The 21,245-nt window shown below is 39.5% G+C and overlaps 1 protein-coding gene and 1 pseudogene across 2 annotated transcripts; both read right to left on the bottom strand.

Annotated features, from left to right (window-relative positions):
- Positions 1 to 1,124: 1,124 nt before the first annotated feature.
- Positions 1,125 to 9,018, bottom strand: slc19a1 (solute carrier family 19 member 1). Of its 2 annotated transcripts, none has more exons than XM_017434475.3 (6): positions 8,956 to 9,018; positions 7,087 to 7,682; positions 5,229 to 5,994; positions 3,628 to 3,820; positions 3,257 to 3,398; positions 1,125 to 2,180 (listed from the first exon to the last, which is right to left on the bottom strand). In XM_017434475.3, the coding sequence occupies exons 2-6, from the start codon at positions 7,336 to 7,338 to the stop codon at positions 1,983 to 1,985; spliced, it is 1,551 nt and encodes a 516-aa protein (XP_017289964.1). In that variant the 5' UTR covers positions 7,339 to 7,682; positions 8,956 to 9,018; the 3' UTR covers positions 1,125 to 1,982. The 2 variants fall into 2 exon arrangements, with proteins under 2 accessions (XP_017289964.1, XP_017289965.1); XM_017434476.3 differs by having other exon boundaries at positions 5,360 to 5,994.
- A 2,194-nt stretch (positions 9,019 to 11,212) lies between these two features.
- On the bottom strand, positions 11,213 to 13,215 carry LOC108246788 (annotated as a pseudogene).
- Positions 13,216 to 21,245: the final 8,030 nt, after the last annotated feature.

The raw sequence follows: 21,245 nt of genomic DNA, 5'->3' as shown, positions 1-21,245 counted from the left end.
ATGAAATAAACATTTGAAATATATGAGTTTGTATGTAATGTATGAATATAATATACAAGTTTCACTTTTTAAATGGAATTACTGAAATCAATCTACTTTTTCATGATATTCTAATTTTATGACCAGCACCTGTATTTGTCTGCCCTGAGAGCAAAAAGTTATCTGCTCTGGGCCAAATATAGAGGAGCATTTTGGCCTGGACCAGTATTGGGCCCCCATGGTCCCACCTGTTTTGGTGCCGTTGGCATCAAGGTGTTGGTTTAAAAACAAGTAAGATAAATTTAGACATTTGGCCATGTCAAAGCGGAAGGACTAAAAGCAACTTTTTGTTTACTTTGCCAGTAGCATATTATGTTGAGACATACAGCTTATAGTCGTTTCAGTAACCTTGAAAACATGATGTGGAATCTCTCGCAATATCACAAGGTGTCACAGTCAGAGGATGTGTTATGAATGACCCTCAGCTCCTACCACATCAGATTTTAGCTCATTGTCCGTAAAACTGAAGGAGTTATGAACCTTTTGTGTTGGCTAATAATATGGCTACCCTCTGGCATTGGATTGACTTCAAGCACAGTGATTACATCTATCCAGTGGACCATGAGACATTTTGGTAACAGAATCAAAACGTAATCGTCCGCCTTCACCTTTCTGCAGCAGATGAGAATTATTCCCTGTGGCCCTGAAATCAGTTCCTTGAAAACAGGAAGTCAGATCCACGTTGGGCGGCCCAAACGGTCCATGAGGTGTTTGTGTGTTTTGCTTCCGTGGAGGGTGCAGAAGGTCCGTCCAACCGGTTCAAGACGTCGTTTATTCCTGTGGATATCAGCCTCGTAAATTATGTTCTTCGTTGCCCCCGGGGATCATAAAGGTTCATCAACTCTTGCAGGCAACGCGGCAATGCCAGAGTAAAAACGGTTGTTGTCGTGATCAGACAGGTTAAACGGGATGGTTATTTCTGATGTTTGCTCAGACTCAGACATCACAAATGAAAGGAACATTAAGTCAAACTGGATGTAATTTTCCTGTGAAATGGCATCGTTCTGGCAGAAAGTCCTGGTTCTCTAATTATAAAGGTGCTTTACTGCAAAGGGGCGTTCTTCCAACAAGAAAAGCCTCAAAAATCTCTTTTAATCCAAGAAATATTTATTTGTGAATAAAAAATAAACATCTGATTTCCTTTCCTATCACACTCGGGCTTTCAGTCGTTTCTCAGGAATTATTTTATTTAAAAATAAAAGAAACAGAAAAGTATTTGAAAGTGAATAAACACGAGTCTACTTTAGCTCTTATTGTGGAAAAAAAAAGTTATTTCATTTTTTTTAAAAAAACACTCTGTCCTGCTGAATAACATGGCGTTCCTATGATTTGTTTCTGTCCTTTTCCAGCCGCCAACCCCGTTTAGGTAAATAAAAAAGCAGCCATTCTTCTTCCCACGTCCTTTAACATCGTTAGCCCAGATGCTACAATTCAACACTTTGTAAAAAAACCTAGGAAAAAAAGTGTAAAAATGATTCCTTTTTAAAAACAAGCCTATCAAATACAAATTAATACATATCCTCATTGTGCTGTTTATAATTATACAATTAAATCATCTAACCTGTATAAAACAGAAGGTTTAAATTAATCATTTATGATCTGATTTGATGAGATGTGAAAATATGATTCACAACGACTAAAAGATCATGTATTCAGATCATCTTTAGATGGATTAAAATGTAACTATTGTACCATAAAATACAATAGGAGTGCTGCGTTGTAAGGTCTATCAAAGCTAACGTGCCAAAAAGAACAATAAACAGCCCTTTTTCCAAACTAAAGAATAATACAACGAAAACTATCTACATGTTTGTTTCATGTAGTGCAACAGCTTTAAACAGCAGATGAGGCACTTCAGTGATTAAGGCTCAAAGTTGAAACACTGAACACAATGATTGACTTTTCTCCAAACGAACGCTCGACTCGGAGCCGTGAAATGTCCTTTAAGCTTTGACGCCTTTGCCGTTAGACAGTGGCTCTGCCTCAGAGTTTACGGACACGGCGCTGAGCTCCGTGGCCCGGCGGCTGGCTGCGGCTCCTCCCCCCGCCGGCTGGTTCCTGAAGTGGCGGACGAGCACCACGGCGGCACAGACGAGGTACACCACGGTGAGGGACGTCAAGTAAATGAAGTACACCAGGAACTGCGACAGGAAATCACACCGTTAGTGCAGTGAAAGTGACCGCGGTGCTATGGAAACTTGAGCTGGTTTATAACGTGTGTGCTTTTAATTTTACACTTCTGAGCTGAACTGTCTGTTCCTCCCAGGCAGGATATTTTTGTGCTTTTTTGTAACAGATTGAAAGTAAATCAATCAGGATGAAAAAGCTGTGTACGTAAACCTGATGTTTCTCCCCATTTTCATGCAAAGTTTCTCTGCTTTGCCCCACTTTTAATACTGAAGACAGGATTTTAAGCTGCCGTTTTATACTGAAATCATCTTTTGCTGAGAAATATATACTGTATTTTCCACACTGTCAATGAATGGTCCATTTTCGAACTTCTGTCATATATAAAGCATGCCAAACTATAAGGTGCACATCCAAATTTTTGTAACTTCGCGTGAACCGCACACGCCGTGCTTCATTCAAAATGGAAGATTTCGGTGCTCTAGCGGAGCTGGTTCGCCTGTATCAGCATTTATATCATCCCTCTATGAGAGATCACAAAGATAATCAAATGGTTCAAAACTCACGGAAGAATACTGCACCGACGCAAGCGTCAGGTATAAATGCTTCCACCGCTCGCTCAGGTCCGCCCCGTGAGCAACTATAACTGAGCTTTAACGCTGCGAGCTGTGCAGCTTTGTAGTTTAACCAAAGTCGTACTAAAACATTATGACTTCTTACATATATAAGGCGCTCCGGATTATAAGGCGCACTGTCATTTTTTGAGAAAATTGAAGGGTTTAAAGTGCGCCTTATAGTCCTGAAAATACGGTAACTATTTTGGTCAAAACTTGTAAACGACATTATGCTCAACCCTGTACTTGCAGATCTTGCGTGCCATGTTAGAGTTAGTATGTGTTAAGGATGATTCTCAGCTACAACCACACCAAATTTTAGCTCAATGTGTGTAAAACTGAGCGAGTTACAGCCATTTAAGTGTTAGCTCCATTCCAGTAATCCCTATAGCACAGCTAAATAAAGTGCCACACTGTGAAGCTTCTATTTTATTTTTTTCGCGACACTAAGTCATTTAAGATGGACACATCATCACCTGCGACTGCACATCCAGGCCCAGGCCCCTCTTGTCGGCGAATATCAGGTTGATGATGCTCTTCAGCACTGTTCCCAAGAAGGTGTTGATGCCAAACACCAGAGCACACAGCTCCTTTGTGAGCGACGAGGCAATCTGGAAGCTGTGAGGGGGGGAGAGAGACAAAAACGTTTAATATTCTGAGCACTGCGCTCAAGATTCAGCCGTTGTGTCAATAAAATGTAACCCCCCCTCAGAGCCAAAACCACACTCAAGCCGGGGACTGAAGCTGAACTAACTGGTACAGCCCAGTTTCACTTGGATTTAACAAAAAACCTGAGCACCACCAGCAAAGTTTTTTATTCCACTGCAGCATTTCCTCCGGCACTCACGTGGCGATCGGCACCAAGAACTGGTAGAAGCCCCTGAAGAGGATATAGGAGACGTAGCAGACCCAAATGTTGCCCGTGGTGCCCATGAGGAGCAGCAGGCCCGCCTGGATGGCCGTGATAATACCGATCACGAACTCGGACCAGATGTTCCACCGAATCTTGACGAAGCCTGCTATGAAGGAAGTTCCCGCACCTGCAGAGAAATGATAACGAGTGACTCGCACAAACCGGGAACACAAGTTAGGAAGCACTTTACACAACCATTTGTTACCTAAATAACTATCTCTAAAAACACTTTTAAGCTCAAGCATACTAATAACAGAATGTTTGACCTAAAATCTATAAATTAGAAAAACTTATTGGAAATAAAGACTTCCAATGAGGTGAAATGGTAAAAAATAATTTACTAAAAGCTGTCAGGTTTCATGGTTTAAGTGGCCACCTGCTGTTTTTAAACACACTACACTTTGTTATTTATTTGTCCATTTAGCTGAAATCGGCCTGTGCTTTTAAGGCGCTCATTATCAGTCATTTAATATCAGATTAAGTTCTGTGAAGACACTTTTACAGCTCCCACCTCATGTCGGAGTTACTCAACCAATTTACAACCTCAGATCGGTTTAAAGTCCAATAATGAATGTCATCTCATACAAATAGGCGACAAATCAGCCTACAGTTTCTTTAATATTTAACATATTTATAGTTTAACATCGGGGTTACGTTTCTATCGCCTTAACAGGTGTCCTTCCAGGTGGTTTCTCACTGAGCTGCGACTGTTGGGAGACAAGGTGACAAAACGACCGGATTTTAAAATCCCAGCCTTGTGAAGCTGCATTCTTGGCTGCGCACATTATTTTGTTGCCCGCCTCGGCTTGTTTCGTCCCCACATTGGCAGCCGCTAACAACACCAGTGGGTTTTTTTTTTGACCTGGACATTTGCCTCGGATGTTTTGTCAGAGGACAGCTCCTGTGCAGGTGTGAAAATACACCTCAGGCGCTTACGACGACTAACTTTTCTCCTCAAATAGTCGAAACTCAAGCGACGGGGCTGCGTGCCTCAACACCTAAAACATGCAGGACAGTGGCCCTCCAGGACCACGATTGGACACCACTGATTTAAACTGCTGCCCCCGCGAAACTTTGATGCGTTCAGTTGGTTTGACAACTCATGTCGCCCATTATCCCTCATCAGGCACAGCTGCTAAGTGTCTCTCTCATTCGACTTACTAAAATCTCCTGAAACCAGACTGTTAAGCGTGCACTCCGGTTGGCGCTCAGCAGGAAAGTCACAGGTGGAACCGATTTAATTAACGAGGACCCCGCTTTAGCAGCTGTAGCGGCACAGCTGTGATTACTGAGTGGTCACACCTGTGTTAGTCAGGCTCAAATAAACCCACCAAAAAAAAAGAGATCAAACTAATTTTTTTTTAATGCTACCTGAACCGCCTGACTCTTTGTTGTTCATGTGCACAGAGGTGTCTGTAAGTTAGCGCTACGTGCTCTTATAAATAAAACCTTTCAAAGCAATGAAACAAAACTGAGCAGATTTTCTGTAAAAAAACAAAGACAAACTATATCTGATATTTCCAGGAATGTCTCACTCAGTAACATTGCAACAGCTTCCACGCCCCCATTGTAGACGTTCTTGTTCTCGGTGCTGAGGGAGACTTTGCTCCATAGGATGTGGACGTAGAACAGCACCAGATAGTATCCTGTGGAGTTGAACACCCACCACAGGGACCACAGCCTCAGGTTGGGCCTCTTCACCACGTTTTTCACCTCCAGCAGCATCTGCACAAACACAGAATCCTTCCAGCTTGACGCCGAGGCCAACCCCACCTCCTTCGGGTGTATTTTGTCCAGCTCTGACTGAGCTGATGCCGTCAGCTCCTTCCGCTCCTCCTGGTTCTTCGTCCGATTGAAAAACAGGGACCGTTTGGGCCAGGGCAGGCACAGCGCGAGCAGCAAGCCGAAGCTCACGAATCCCAAGCAGATGGCGTCGAGGGTGTAGAAGGTGACGTTGCCCACGGACACGCACAGCTGGCCCAGAACGGAGCTGGTGAAGACCCCCAGCAGAACCGAGGAGCGCGAGTAGCCCGCCACGCGCTGGTACAGGACTGGGTCAACCAGGGAGAAGATGTAGGACGAGTAGGCCACGCGGCAGGCCATGGTGATCCCGTAGAAGAACTCCATGAACTGCATGTGAAGCATGGAGGTGCCCTGCAGCATAAAGATCCAGATGACCACATGACAAATGCCCTGGATGATCAGAACCGGCTTATAGCGCAGCAAATCCGTCAGCAGGAAGATCGGCACCAGAACGGCCATGTAGGAGTACGTCAGCACCGGCGTGATCTCGTTGGTCACCTGGAAAAGGAAAAATTGTCTTACCAAAAAATTCCTTTTAAACGTTCAAGGACTGGAAGTTTTGGTTTAAATGATAAACACTTAAACTTGCTGCTTTTGAAACACAATTATTAAAATTCTGAACTATTTTACAACCGTTTAAAGCAAAAAAAAAGAAGCAAATCACTAAATTTGAGATAAAAACAAAAGATTTCGCCAATTAAATTGATATAATATTTATTATTCTGATACAATTTCCAGCACTGACTTTTTTAAACCTATATTACTAAACCACATTCATATAAAACAAATTTTACAAGCTATGGGCTAGTTTCCCATAAAAAAAATATGAATTTGATTATTTTTTTATACAAAATAATTAGCTAAATATTAGTGACTAACAATAGATAAAAACAGAGGTCAAGAGGTTTAAAAATGTAGACAGAGCTGATCTTAGGCTGAATATTTCTAATTTAACACGTGGTTTGTGGGAAATTGTTGTCTTAATTGTGTCAGGAAAAGTAAAACTTCAGTATTGGTAAAAGTTGTCCTGACTTTTGACTAAAACTTGAACTAAAAGCAACAAACAAAGCATTAGAAAGAAAACTCTTGGTTAATATTAGGTCCTAAAATGCCTTGTTTTGTTTGATCGTCAGTCAAATTATTGACTTAACAGTAGAAACTGAACCAAATGTGGATTAACAGCAAAGATAAAGGCTTATTTCACCAACTGGAACCTGGTAAAAACAGCTTTTTATGGGATGCTGAGACTGCCGACGGCCTAATACACAAACAATCACCTGGATTGAATTAATACTGAACAAAAATGAGCCAGAAATGAGTTCACGTTGCGCTAATCTGAGCTGATTTATTTTCACATTTCATCTCCCAAACGGACCCACGTTGGTGGAATGTGACCTTTGATCTCAGTCAGATGGATCAGTAAACTCCACGCACATGAATTTTGAGCATTTCCCAGCTTAACCACGCAGAGACCAAGTCGTTAAAGAGTTGTGGAGGTTAACCGTACAGCTTTATTACCCAGAGTGTAAACTGTAACTCTGCAGGACTGAAACATTGATGAACCGCCTTTCAGGCGTGAGCATTACTAACCTGCTCCCTGGTGAAGTTCTTCTCCGAGCTCAGCAAATTTGGCGTTATGAATGCCTCCCCGGGCCTTACTGACGTCATAAACCCATAGAAGCACAGGTAAATGACTGAACACGTTATTTTCCCGATGTCCGGGGAGTCCTCTGATGGAGACGGGTCCTCGGAGGCAACGGCGGCCGCCTCCACTCCCCCGTGGTCCTCCGCGTCTTCGGGTGGCGGCGCCCCGAGAGCATTCTCCCCTCTCGCTGCTGCCATCGTGGCAGCTGGCTGGTGGTCACTCCGTGATGCAGGTCACCATGTGAGGAATGTCTTCTTTTTTTTTTTTCTTTTTTTTTTAAAAAAAAGCTGCCAACTTTTTGACTGGAATGAAAAAAGAAAATAATAAAAACTCTACAAGAATAAACTGTGGCGGCTTCTTTTATCCCCTTCCTTCCAGAGTCAGAGGAGGCTGAGCTGAATAAACCATTTCCCCGTGTGATGAAACGGCTGTTAAAGTGCTACATGCTGGTGTTCGCATGGAAGAGAAAATGTTGACCTTTGCTTCTTTACACCGTGTGACAGCAAGCTATCCAGCAGCTGAGATGGGGGTCATTGTTAACCTGAAATGATAACAAAGCTATCTGTTAGTCAGGCTATTCTGTCACCGTTGTGTGCAGAGGAAAAACATCAACTCTGTATGTTTTGTCATGTTGAATCATCTCCTAAATGTATCATTAGGATACATGCAGTATTGTGTTTGCCTTGTATAGAAGAGCTGCTCAAATGGTAGGACACATATGGCAATAAATTGATTATTATGATGATTAAATTAAAGATATAAAATGATACAGGTTTGTTTGTAAACTTCAGCACAAAATGCACTCTGACAGGCAGGTAACAATCAATGTGAGCGAAGAATCTGTTTGTTTACCCGGTTTATTTTGTCACTTTAGAACAGTGTTCAGCTTGTATTGTCAAACGGGTTCATGTTGATTTGACTGTTTATCCAAATCGTAAATCTGAACAAACTCCTACATTTGCAAACCAAACTCAAACCACAGTCAGACTGAGAGAGGACTTCAACACGCAGATCTTGCTGCATGCAAAACGTGGAACGGCCGACGATTCTTTAATTTTAATCATAAGCAAATCACAAACCCTAACAGCCTGAAATGGACTGGGTCGACGTTTACAGACGTGTTCAAGAACAGTTACAGAAAAATAACTTTCTGACATTTAAATTGAAGCCTTTGAATTGATTTGCATGTAAATTTGAAAGTCCTGACTGAACCAAATTCATTCAAATTCATTTCCAAGCAATTTAAATAAAAAACCAAGCCAACAAACCTGTATCATTGTGTCAAAAAAAGGAATAAACCGCAAACAGTCGGCCTACATTTAACATCAAATACTTCATTTCTTTTAGAATTAAACACAATTGCCATATCTAAACACCATTATAAAGTACTGCATTAAAAGCAACAGAAATAAAACTAATTATTTCTGTATTTGGGTCACAGATTTACTCTCAGACCTTTGTTTATTGTAAACAAATTTTATTTGTTTTCAACAATTAACAACTTACACGAGCATGTTAGCATGTCAAATACAGCCTCTAAGAGGCTAAACACGATGTTTGGTTCTTTGTATGTAAAATAAAAATTACCCCATTCCTAATTCTACGACACAAATACTTAATTATGTAAGGCTAACAGTCTGGCTGGCTGTGGCTAACTCATATTTATGATAAAACAATGCACTAAATGAGCGTTTCGTCACTAATTAAATATGTTAACAGCATCTAACTGAAGTTCTTTTAAACTTAACAGTGCTAAAAAAAAAGTGCAATCCTTGTTTTAGATCATATCTCAGGTTAAACATTCCTTACTGTACCTCGTGAGGTCCAAGACACACTGCAGCGCGATTAGTACCATGTTTTCGCCGAACCGCGGGGGCTTCTGGGAGTTGTAGTCAAACGATTTTTTTTTATTTCGTTTTTAAGAAATAGCAAAATTGTATCCAATAAAACACACAGCTAAGAAATTATTTTGCAAAACGTTTATTTTAAAAATATCTTTATAAGTTACCCGTTTGTTTAAAAGGGGAACTTTTGTTTAATTAATTTTTCGGTTTGATATTTCGTCCTCGTGAGGTCTTGCAAGGCTCGCGGGGGCTTCTGGGAATTGAAGTCAAATGACCCGTTTTTACCAGAAATGACGAACATTTCTTTAAATACATACGAAAATTGATAGATTTGCATTAAAGCAATGAATTTCCTAGATCCCAAGTCTACGGAGCATGTTGGAACAAATATTGTTGCGCGTAAAATATATTGCATAGGAACGCTTTGGCTTTTCCTCCGACATGTCCCTTACGGGGCTCCGTAGAATCTCATTTTTATGTCGAAATGACATGTTCTCATTCGTTCTTATGGGATTTGTTACATAAAATCCAAAGTGACTTTAAAAAAAGTAACACTACTCCTTCTTCTGGTAAACTGATGCTACTACAAGTGTTTTCAAAAGTCTAGTCCTTCCTTGTTTTTGTTTTTCAGTCTTCTACTTCCTTATATTCTGCACTTCATGACCATATCCTTTGTTAGTTCTGTTTACGTTATCATTTGTTTTTGTTTTATTTCCTTTCAATATCTATTGTATGTATTTTCTTCTCTCATTTTTGTTATTTGACTATGCACTGGATGGATTACAATAAGTGTTTTTAATGTACCTTTATTATGTGTGCAATATTTTTACTGAATAAACTCAATCAATCAAACAAATGTGTTTGTACCTTTTCACCTAAGAACGAAAACCTGACATCAGTAGTTGCTTTAAAATTGTAGTTTAACAAATTAATTTTTTTTAAAAAGTAAACTAATGAAATTGGTCTTGACTATATGGATGGTACCGCTAACTGGTTCTCAAACTGCCTGATCATTCCTGTTTTTTCTGTCCTAAAAAAACTAAAGTACCCTTCATCCATCCATCTACACACAGTGAAACAAAACTCACCGCAGCTTTTATTACTGAGATAATATCGAGCTCCATTAAAGTGCATTTGCTGGGTTTCTGTGCACAGATTGGATTTTATTTTCATGCTTCTAAAAGTGACGTAAATAAATCAAAATGTCCAATCAATCTCGGCTGATGAAGCTTCTGTTCTGGCGAAAAGGTTCTGTTAGATTGATCTTTATCTGAAAAAAAAAAGTTAAACTCAAAGGAGCAATCTGGAGACGAAATGTCGCAAAAACTAGTTCATGTTTTAACAGTTTTATATATATCATGAGTTAAATTTAACTAATTCTGTTTTAGTCTCCCTCCAAAGGGGGGTGTGGTATAAAACGTTTGAGAACCACTGCCTTGACTTAATATTTTGTTGTGCAACCTTCTGAGGCAACCAAGTGATTTCTGTAACTTCCTCTGAGACTTCTGCACCTGTCCGCAGGTGTTCATGAGCAAACTGCTCCAGCTGTGTCAGATTTGAAGGGCTCCTCCTCCAGATGTTTCAGCTCCACCCACAGAGCAGGATTTAGATCTGGGCAAATCCCTGAACAGTCCAACATGCTGCAGCGTTTTTCATTTAAAAGCCTACGTGTCAAACTCAAGGCCTGCGGGCCAGATCCGGCCCTTGTTAACATTTTATCTGCCCCTCCGGTTTGTGACAGATCGAGCCTCCATTGCTTCTCCGTCGGGTGTCTGACCAGAGTTAACATGCATCAGAGTAACAGCAGGTCTGCTTTAAAATATGTCGTCTTTTTCTGTACTTTCTTGTTCTTTTAAAGTCAGATGTTAGCAGCTGCATGTTCTGATTTTTTCAGCTATTTTAATGTATTGTGATAACATGTATTACTCAGAAAAATAATTTAATAGTTGATAATAGAGAGTTAGGCATAAGAAAGTCATGCTAATGATGTCTTTTTAGTTTTAATCTATTTTTCATTGTTCATTAAAGCATGTTTGTTCTCAGTTCTATGTCATTTGTCACTGGGTTAAAAGCTTATTAGTATTTACATATTAATAATTTGACATATTACATTTAAAACCAAGGTTAAGTTTCCATTTTCCATTAAATATTGATCCAGATCAGCCCTTGGACCAATTTTTTTTTTTTTTTTTTTGCCTCCTTGTGTTACTGAGTGTGACACCCCTGATTTGAAGCATAAATTTTATTAGGAAAAAAAACACAACAGTATTTACATTTTTAGGCTATACAGATTCTTTATGTTTGTCTTTTGGAACTGAAAGCTTAAATATAACATTTAAACTGTCTGCTGAAAGCTCTGCAGTATTAATGCTACTAATAATAGGTTCAATAGATGGCAGCAGAGTATCGTATAATCATTTATTTCAACATTTATTTCTATCAACAGAATAAACAGATAAGTTCGCCGAGCGTTCAGAGAAGAGTCCCAACTCCATTTGAGGTTTGAGATGTCGACCTGCTGAACTTTGACCCTGACACCCGCTCCTGTCTGAGCTTCCTCTGCAGGAGGAGCATCATTTTCTTCCTGAACTTCTCTCCCACGAACGCATACAGGATCGGGTTGATGCAGCTGTGGAGCAGAGCCACAATGTTGGTCACAACCAGGGCTAAGGTCACTGACATCCGGGTGTCGCAGTCAAACTGGATCAGCCTGGCCCTGATCAGCATGTCGACCACCAAGGTTATATGACGCGGCATCCAGCACAGCAGAAACGCAATCACCACGGACATGATCACTCTCATCGCCCGGTGCTTCTGGAAACCCCGAGTGCTCATCAGCCGTATGATGGTGATGCTGTAGGAGACTAGCATGATCACCAGAGGGACCAAAAAGCCAAAAATGTGGCGGAACCCACGAGTGGCGAGCATCCAACCGTTGGCACTGCCGATGTCAAAGGTTTCCGCGCAGATGAACCTCTCAGTGCTGTTGTTAAAACTTTGGACGTCGTTAAAAAGTGCAGGCAGAGCGAGGGCCCAACCGAGGGCCCAGACTGCTGCACAGAGGAGCCTGCTGCACCTCCTCTGGTGGCTCCGGTCAGCCCCGTTGGCGCGCACAATCACAAGGTACCGATCGGTGCTAATGCAGGCCAGGAAGATGATGCTGGTGTAGAAGTTGGCTTCTAAGACCAGGTTGAGGAACTTGCACATGAAGTCCCCAAAGAGCCACCCGCGAACCAGTGCCACTGCGAAAAACGGGGTCGTCAGAGCCATCAGCCCGTCCGCTATCGTCAGGTGGAACAAGTAGACGTCCGACGAGGTGAGCACCTGTCTGCTGCTGATGATGACCCACCCCACCAGCACGTTCCCCGGAACCGCCAGTAAAAAGTTGGTCATGAGGATGAAGCACAAGGTCAGCGCCACTGTGGGTTCCAGAGGTTTGGATTTACATGATATTGTGTTTGGATCCAAGTCGAACTGGATAGTAGAGTTTTGGTAAAAGTAGTCCTCGTCGAGCTCAAAGATGTAGGACATGGCTGTGGATGGAAAACAGATTGACAGTAAACTAATATATCAACTGAAAGATACACATAATAGTGTAAAGTATTCTCAAAATGTGGAGGAAAACTACAAAAAGTCTTATTTTTTACTTACTGTTTTGGTTTATTTTTAGTTTTTTTGCATATGTAAAACATCTGCAGACTTAAAACCCCAAACTCAAAGCAGAGGGAACAGTTTTCTCCCAAACAAATCGTTTACATTCAGGGTTTTCTTTTCATCACACAATGATGCTGTCAAACAGCACTTTGCTTGTTTAATAGCTGAGAGAAAATGGTGTGAAATATCACACCATTTTATTTAAAAATTTCTGGTCATCTTCACTAACATTAATCATACTTGATTTTCAACCTCATAAATGCTCATAATTTACTGTTTTATTGAGTTTTAAGAAGATAAAACCATTTCAGGGACTCACCGTTTTGCTTCCTGACCGCTGACACCCAGATGATCCTGTGTCAATTGCCTAAAGAAAATTATACAAAATGTGTGTTTTTCTTTTTTCTGAGGAGTTGCTCCAATGTCCTGTTTCCTTCCCAAACACAGTATGTTGCCACACTCGGCTGTGTCATCATTTTTCAGTGCTGAAACACGTTTCTCTAAAAGATGCACAGGACGAGAACAAGTGAATAATCAAAGGACAAGATTCGCAATTATTAGTTTTCAAATACTTTTTTTAATTTAGCAGTCAACATCACAGTTGACCTGGTGCTCTAACTCAGCAGCAGTGTGATGCAGTAGGAATGTCAAACTGCACAGCTGGACACCTCATGGGCAGGGCCGTAGCTACCATTGAGGACACCGAGGTCCGGACCTCAGTATTTTTCAGCTTTGTATATAATAAAAAAAATGGCGTGGTTCTCTGCGTAGCTCCACCAGTTTACTGTAGGAGGCGCTGCAACTGTGTGCAGCTGCAGCCAAAGTCAACGTCTACGAAGAAGAGCGCAGCTTTGCTACCTTACAGCTAAAATAAAGACCAGAAGAAGAAGAGCGCCACTTTCGGTGAAACACAACTGAGGTAACTTGCTAAAGATATTCTCCTTCAATTCCACGAAGCTGAAGTTGGTTTCCGATTGCAGCTTCCGATTCGGAAAATGGCTAAAGGTCAATTCCACCTAATTTTTCACTACCTTCAGCAACTTTAATCTACTCTAGTTAAAAACTATAACACATAGACACCTTAAACCTGGACCAAATTTTTTTGCACTGATTGCAGGTTTAAAGTGTCTATGTGTTGTAGTTTTTTAACTAGAGTAGAGTGATTTGTGAAACCTTAATCTAATTTGTGAAACCTCAACAAAGGGCAACTTCAGCACTTTTTTTTGCATCCGGACCACACTAGTGCTGGTCCAGCTCCAAAGATACAACACCTAGATACTTCAAACCTGGACCAGATTATACTCAACTAATAGCAGAATATTTAAAACCGACCGTGTGATCTGTGAAACCTTAATCTGGTTTGTGAAACTTCAATTTCAAGGTTCATGGGGTCAAAGGTCACTCTGTTAAGAACTGTTTCCTCCACCAGGGAGGTTCTGTTCCCGGTTGTGTCCGTTGGTTTGTTTTCGCAAAGATCAGGTAAAAACTAACAAACAGATTTGGAGGAAATGTTCAGGAAATGTTGGGGTTGAAACAAAGAAACAGTGGATTAAATTCCAGATTATGATCCAGATCACATTATTTATTAACCCTGCCGAGGCCCTGGCGGAGGTTTGTGCTCTCTGACTGCTTCTAGTTGAGCTAAAGTTGTTTTGTTTTTTTGGCAGCTGTCAATTTGGAATTACCCATTTTCTTAAAACAAAACTGCAATAAACGGATGCGTCCGTCCGACTGTACTTCCACGGTGTTGCAGGAGCTCGTTGGGTAATCTGTGGCGTCCCGTAAGGCGTTACACAAACCAGCAGGTCGACGTGTAGAAAAACGACACTTTCTGGAAGTCAGATGGTGAAATGTTCTCACTCCTCGTTTTGCAAAAGCCTCTTCCATTATCACGCTGGATTACAGCTGCTGAGAATGAAGCAAAGAAATCGCTGCTGCAGGAAGGCAGGAAGGCAGGAAGGCTTCGGTGCGTTCAGACAATTATCAGTGGGCCAGAGGAGACGACTGTCAGCCTCTCTTTCCTCCTCCTCCTCTTCCTCCTTCATCCAGACACGAAGGCATCTCAGCTCCCCCTGTTTGGCTCCTCCTCAGTCAGCCTCGAGAGATAACACTGACAATAATTATTGGGTTAAAGTCGTCACTGTTATTTATTTGTCAGTTAAAAGCAACATGGACGCCTTGTGCTAACAAACGGCAACAAGAACAGCAAGTTTTTAGCTTCATATCTGTAAAAACAGTTTAAAGGAGCTTCATCAAAGCCCTTAAAACAAGAACATCTTCATCATACATGTGCAAAATTTCAGGACTTTTAATGCATGTTCAGACCTCCAAAAAGGCACTTAATTTGTCAAAAGACAGAAGAAAAATAACATTACCTAATATAGTTTTAATGGGCCTTCATGCCACCGTCTGTAATCGAGCCTAAAGAGGATGGAGCAACTGTGACAAACTATTTATTTAGTTTTATTGACTTGTTGCTTTAAAATACACAAAGAATATTTTAGTTTGTTTTGTTTGTTTATTACAATCATATGTGTACAAGCTGTTGCAAGTGCTGTCCAGAGGGTGACGCTGTTAAGCCTGTTTAACATGCTGTTTGACATGCCTGTTTTTGACTTGCCCTTAAAGTAAGAAAGATTTATTCGCTTTTCAAAAAATCTCAAAACCCTCCTGTATGTTTAAACCTCCAAAATGGCACCTAATTTATCAAAAGACAGTAGAAAAATGACAATAATAATACAGCTTTAACAGGCATTTGCACTGGATTTGGACCTAAAAGGATGAAGCGTCTGTGAAAAACAAATTTTTGGACTCGTTTTGATCACATATTATCAACTAAATAATCAATCATTTATTTATAAATGACTGATTACACGACCTGGTAAGTTGACCAAAGTGCTTTAAGGTTATAAAGACATGATATAAAGCCATTAAAGCAGACAAAAAGATAATAAAAACATATGAAAGACTCACAAGGATAAACAAAAGATTAAAAATCAGGAATAGAAGGATGCAGTGACAGCTAACCTGAATAAATGAGTTTTAAGATTTGATTTAAAAGACTTAGATCAGTGGTGGATTATTATATTATCTATAATATTAATAAGTAAAATGATTAAATCATTCTGACGCACACATCAGGCGTGTTTTGTCCTCCAGCTCAGCAGGAAAAACTTGAAGCACTGATGAGTTTGACAGCTTTGATACTTTGGTTTTATTTTCACAAAACATCTGAACACGAGTGCTGACCTACCTTCCTTCAGCTTCTGTGGAAACGCAAGATTATTATCCGGATTCTTTTTAAAAGTTAATTAAAAGATCAAACATTTGCCCTGCAGGTGACAGATGATCATGTTTGTTGGTAAACTTAAACAGAAAAGGGGAAGGCATTCCTGACTAATTGGAGTTTTCTTTCATTTTAAAGAAGCTTTTGCTTTATATTTTGCGTGCATCCAATGATTTGGTTTCACTGTAAAGCGGAAAGCTTCCTACAGCAACAATTTTCCTGCATCTCTGGAATGTTCAGTTTCTTTTTCTGCAGGTGGGAAATGTGTTTTCCACCATCTTGCATAAAACAAGAGCTAAATATATACAACGGAAATCATTTACGGTCTGCAAAACGTGCTTTTTAAACACTTTGTTCAGTTCTGACAGCCATAAAAACTCTGTGTGGTTAATAGTTTGATCAGTTAAAATGATTAGGATCAACATTATGTACAGATTTGAAAAAAACATTTTATACTTTTGGTTAAATTTTCCATTTAATTACGTTTTAATGAAAGCAAAATATGAGTTTCAAACACAAATGAACACGTTTTTCTTTAATAGTCGAAACATTTAATTCAATCTGCTGGTAAAACTAACTTTTTTCTCCTTTTAAAGTTCTGGATTTCCTTCTGGGAGGTTTTGTTTTTCTCGTCCTAACTAAATTTTTACCCTTATATTTCTTTTTTTATATTTGTACCCATATCCATATTGTGTTATAATTCTTGAGTTTTACTTACAACTCAATATTTCTTTGTTTATTTCCTCTGAAGCGCACACTGAAGAGGTTTTTAAGTGACTCATCCGACACACCTGCAGGAGTTTCGACTCCAAATGAAAGAGTTTTGATTTCTGGAATTTTGTTTGCATAGCTTAAAAGCTTTTTTTTTCTTTTTTTTGTCACAAGCCAAACAGATACAGAGGAACTTATCTTATCAAATGTGGCTTTGTTGTTGAACTGATCGGGCTTTTAAAAATGTTTTTCTTTTAATCAGACAGTGGAAATCAGTTCAGACCGGAATCATTCATCTCACGTAGTTCCACCGAAAAACAGCTTCCCCCACAAAACAAAAAACAAACAAACAAAAAAAAAACATGTTTCCCCTCGTTCAGCTCAGATTCTCAGATTGTGGCTCCTTGTTGGAATGAACCAATTTTCTGCCAAAAAATTAAAGTTCTTAATTAAAAATGGGAGCATTTGGCACCGAGTCAAATGTCCCAGCAGAAAGAAAACGAAACAGCGGTTACGAAGAACGACACTGAAGCACGAGGAAAAGGTATTCTGTTAACCTGAAGCTTTGTTTCCTCGTTGACTTATCTGGAACCGACAGCAAATTAATCCTTTAATTGTTGTTAAAGCAGAACCCGGTCCGTCCTTCTAAAGAACAAATCCATCTGAAGGCTAAGAGCTTGATTTCTCCTTTGTAAATATAAAAAAATAATTGACTTTTTTTTACTTAAAGTTGTTTCTTTTTCATGTAATGCATTCCTACTCGTTAGTTTTATATTTAACTGATGATCCAGTCCTGAAAGCAGTGTTTTTTAAATATATATTTCCATAAATTAGACCCTTGTAACAACAATTTGTGTATTTTTCTTACTTTTATTAATTTACACTATCAGCATTAACTTACACAAAGAAGGAGTCAGGTGTTGCTTTTAGATTTGTAGTTAATATTCGAATAGATTCATGGCATATAAACCACTTTTTTTGTGTTCAAAACACTTAAAATCTTTTAAAAATACTAACAGACATAAAGAAAAAATAGGCAAGTTTTCTTTATTGCCTGATAAACGACTCAAACTGCAAAAAAGTCTGATATATAAATTACCTAGAATCAGTAGCTCTTTTAAAAATCAAATCCCCCAAAAGATAAATTTAATATATTTCAACTAATTTAATAGGTTTGTTTCTGATTTAGTATTATCCATCAAAATAGTATATGTTAAGAAAACAAAGCTATTAAAATCATTGTTTTTATTATTAACTGGTTGCTTTTTAAGCTGTAAATTAGCTGAACGACTGTGTAAACTATAATTAAATAAGATGTTTTTTTAGAAAGTGGGGGATATTGTTCCCTCGGAGTTCTGTTACATCGAGAAGAGAACCTGAAACCTGAATATGATTTATTTTAAGAGTGTTTTTTGTCATTTTAATTGGTGGTTTATTAGCCTGACGGTTTAGTGGTTCGTGGTTTAGTGGCTCAACACATCATTATTACAGATGAGAGTTTGCAGTCGCTTGACGAGCTTTAACTTCAGTCATTTTCAAACCCTAACTTTGTTTTTCACTTTGCTTTTTATGTGCTTGAATTTCAAGTTCGGCTGCAGGAAGAATTTAAAACCACACAGCTTCACTTTCAACTTAGAAGCATTTAAAGCCATATAAACTTGCATTAATTGCTCTTTTGATGCCTAATTACACAAGCTTCTTTCAGTCAGTAAGACATATCCCTTCTTCTCTTGTTTATTTTAATATTTTAATAACTGATAAGCAGTTTCTAATTGTAAAAAAAAGACGTTTTTATGCGTTTTTTCCCCCTATAACTGAAAATCAATATTTAAAGAGCTACAGGTGGAAAATAATGGATTTGACTTCATTTTATTATGTCTTAAATGGCCTAAAAGCTTTAAAATCAACTTTTAAATGTGTTTCAGAGGTTTAATTTGAAATTCCTAAACAATACCAGACTTATTTATTAAAAGTCACCTGCTGTACTTACCAACCATCTTACCTGCACCCTAAAAAAAAAAAAAAAAGAAGCAGATGTTTGCCCAAGCACCGCACCTGTCAGAGAGGAGAAAACAACTGAGACGAGGTTTAACGGAAAGAAAAGGTTTTAACTTGGCAAAAAAGGAGCGGAAGGAGAGCGAAAGAATGTGAATCGGTGGATGAAAGACCCTGAACAGATAGAAGGAAACAAGATCGTCAGATAGTTGAGGCAGCGCCAGGAAATACTGCTGTCTTTCTGCAGAAAACTAAACAATCAAATAGTTATGAGGGCTGGATGCGGATGCTGATGTGAGGCTTAAAATATGTTTATTAAGTACGGAACGACTTCTTAGTTTTATTATAACAACAGGTGCTACAGATGTCGTGTTTTTCATCCACAGCAGGGACAACACGTGTGATTTCTGCATAAAATAAGGCACGCCGACATTCAGTTTTTCCGTGCGATGAGAAAGAGATGGGACATGTTGGCTCAGATCAGAGAGAAAATGTTTTTATTTTGTGAAAATGTATTTTCTGTGTGTCATGAACGGGACTTTATGAGAAGTTTCACAGCACCTTGCTAAATTTTACTGCCGTCATTAATCAGTCATGATCACTATAATTTGCACAAAGTACGTTAAAAAATCCCTTCAGTGTGTCAAAGTGAAACTAAATTTCTACAGAATTTTACCAATTAAATCAAAATATTTGATGTAAAATAAGTAGTTGCATAAGTATTCACACCCTTTTAGTAAGGCCTAATTCAGTTCAGAGAAAAGATTGTTGAAGTTTAGAAGTCAGGAGGTGGATACAGAAGGACCTCCAAGGTCCTAAACATCCCCAGGAGTTCTGTTAAACCCACCATCAGGAGATGGAGGGAATATGGGACCTGTGTAAATCTACCAGGAGCGGGACGTCCTCAAAAAAAAACGAGTGACCGAGCAGGAAGTCAAACTCTGAGAGAGGCCACCAAGACACCTGCGAGGACTCTGAAGGACGTCCAAGCTTCAGCAGGTGAGATATGACCTCTGTTGTCCAGGTTCTTCGCCGGTCTGAGCTTTACGGGAGAGTGGCAAACGGAAAATCCCGACAGGACAATCTAAACAAGCTCTAGTTGAGATTTAGTCTGAGTCTCTCCCATCTCACCTGTCCTAATTATGGAGCTGCCTCTGTTTGCTGGCTTGCTTATGAAGAACCTCCTTTTTTTAGATTGTGTTTCATTTTTATAACATAGAACCCACTGAAATAAAAAAAGATGGACAAAGTGTCTCCATTGTTGTAAATGGAAGCCAGCAGGATCTGGTTTATGGGCGCTGCCATGTTGTATTTCAGCTTTAAACAATCGCGTTTTATTTAGGCATTGAATAAACTTGTTAGAATGAATGTTTGAACTCTCAGCAGCAAGGTAAGAACTACATGAACCCAAGCTCTAAGGAGTATTTTTCATCTTCCCGCTCCTCGTGAGACGTGTTCCTGCTTTCAAACACCTGGTTTAAACGGACGACTTGTGGACGTGCTGCTGGAGAACGTGATGATTTGGTGAGTAGGTAATTAAACCATTTGAATCAGGTGCGTTGGAGCAGAAAAACCTCAAACTTTCAGCACAGCGGAGCCTCGAAGCCCGGAGTTTGACGCCCCTGGTTTACATGGACTCAAATCTTTACTGCAGCCCGCCTACAGGGGATGCCTGTCCTGTTTTGTCTTCAACTTCTGCGCTACGTCCCTGTGTCCTTTTATTAGTAGTTGTGACCCGTTCTGGAAAAATTAGTTGGAATGATTGCAGGCTGCTGTGTGAAAATGTAGATTTTTGCTGTGATTGATATTGGCGTAAAAATGAGTCCATATAGACGCCATCTAGCGATCCCAGTAGCTAAAACAGCAAATAATCTACCCTTTTAATCAAAGTTTTCCAACAGGTTAGTCTTCAGAAATAATCCTTTTATTTGTAATCCTTTTCATTTCATTTGAAATTGGCCAGTTTTCTCAGCAGGCCGGGAAATCCCTTCAAAAAATGATTGGCTTCACTGTAAAGCTTGATTTCCCTTCGTAAATATATGTCTGGAATTCCAGATAACATCATTCTAGACCAACAAAAGTTGAGTTTTCAAACCGACGCACTCCCATAAACAAAACTAGCTTGTTTTCAGGTGATGAATAGGCAAATTTCAACAAACTACGCTTCATTTTGAAGATTTTGAGAGGGAGGATTTGAAAATAATAACAACCCAATAATGAGAAATTCTTTATTGTGATTAATTTTGCAGCATAGGTCAAACAGTCAAAATACCCAAGGTTTCTCATTGACTGTGCAGCATAGCAAACCAGGATTCTGTTTTTATTTATTATTTTTTCCATCAAACACCTATTAAAATATATATGCTTACTTCAACCAGTATTCAGACTTTCTGTATGTGTTTAAATACACAGATTATTCAAAACTAGCTAGCTGAAGTTAGCATTTTTCTCATTAGGACTAAGTTAGGAATCGTTTGAGAGCCGGCTCTTTCTGGTGAACGAAGCCAAATGATCCGAATCCCGAAAAAAACAAATAAACAAAAAATGGGAGGCAGTATTTCCCTAATTTAGAACAGGCAGTAGTTTGGCCACCCAAAATCGCTTCGGGGTCCTG

This window comes from Kryptolebias marmoratus, linkage group LG23, assembly GCF_001649575.2.
Source record: "Kryptolebias marmoratus isolate JLee-2015 linkage group LG23, ASM164957v2, whole genome shotgun sequence".
Taxonomy (NCBI): domain Eukaryota; kingdom Metazoa; phylum Chordata; class Actinopteri; order Cyprinodontiformes; family Rivulidae; genus Kryptolebias; species Kryptolebias marmoratus.
The sequence above is the reverse complement of the archived record's forward strand: the minus strand, read 5'-3'. Positions and strand labels throughout refer to the sequence as shown.

Coding starts and splice junctions, on each gene's coding strand:
- slc19a1 (XM_017434475.3), bottom strand. CDS start 7,338: ATGGCAGCAGCGAGAGGGGAGAATGCTCTCGGGGCGCCGCCACCCGAA. Junction 3,399..3,627: donor TTCTTGGTGCCGATCGCCAC/GTGAGTGCCGGA, acceptor CCCCCCTCACAG/CTTCCAGATTGCCTCGTCGC. Junction 2,181..3,256: donor GCCTGGATGTGCAGTCGCAG/GTGATGATGTGT, acceptor TTCCTGTCGCAG/TTCCTGGTGTACTTCATTTA.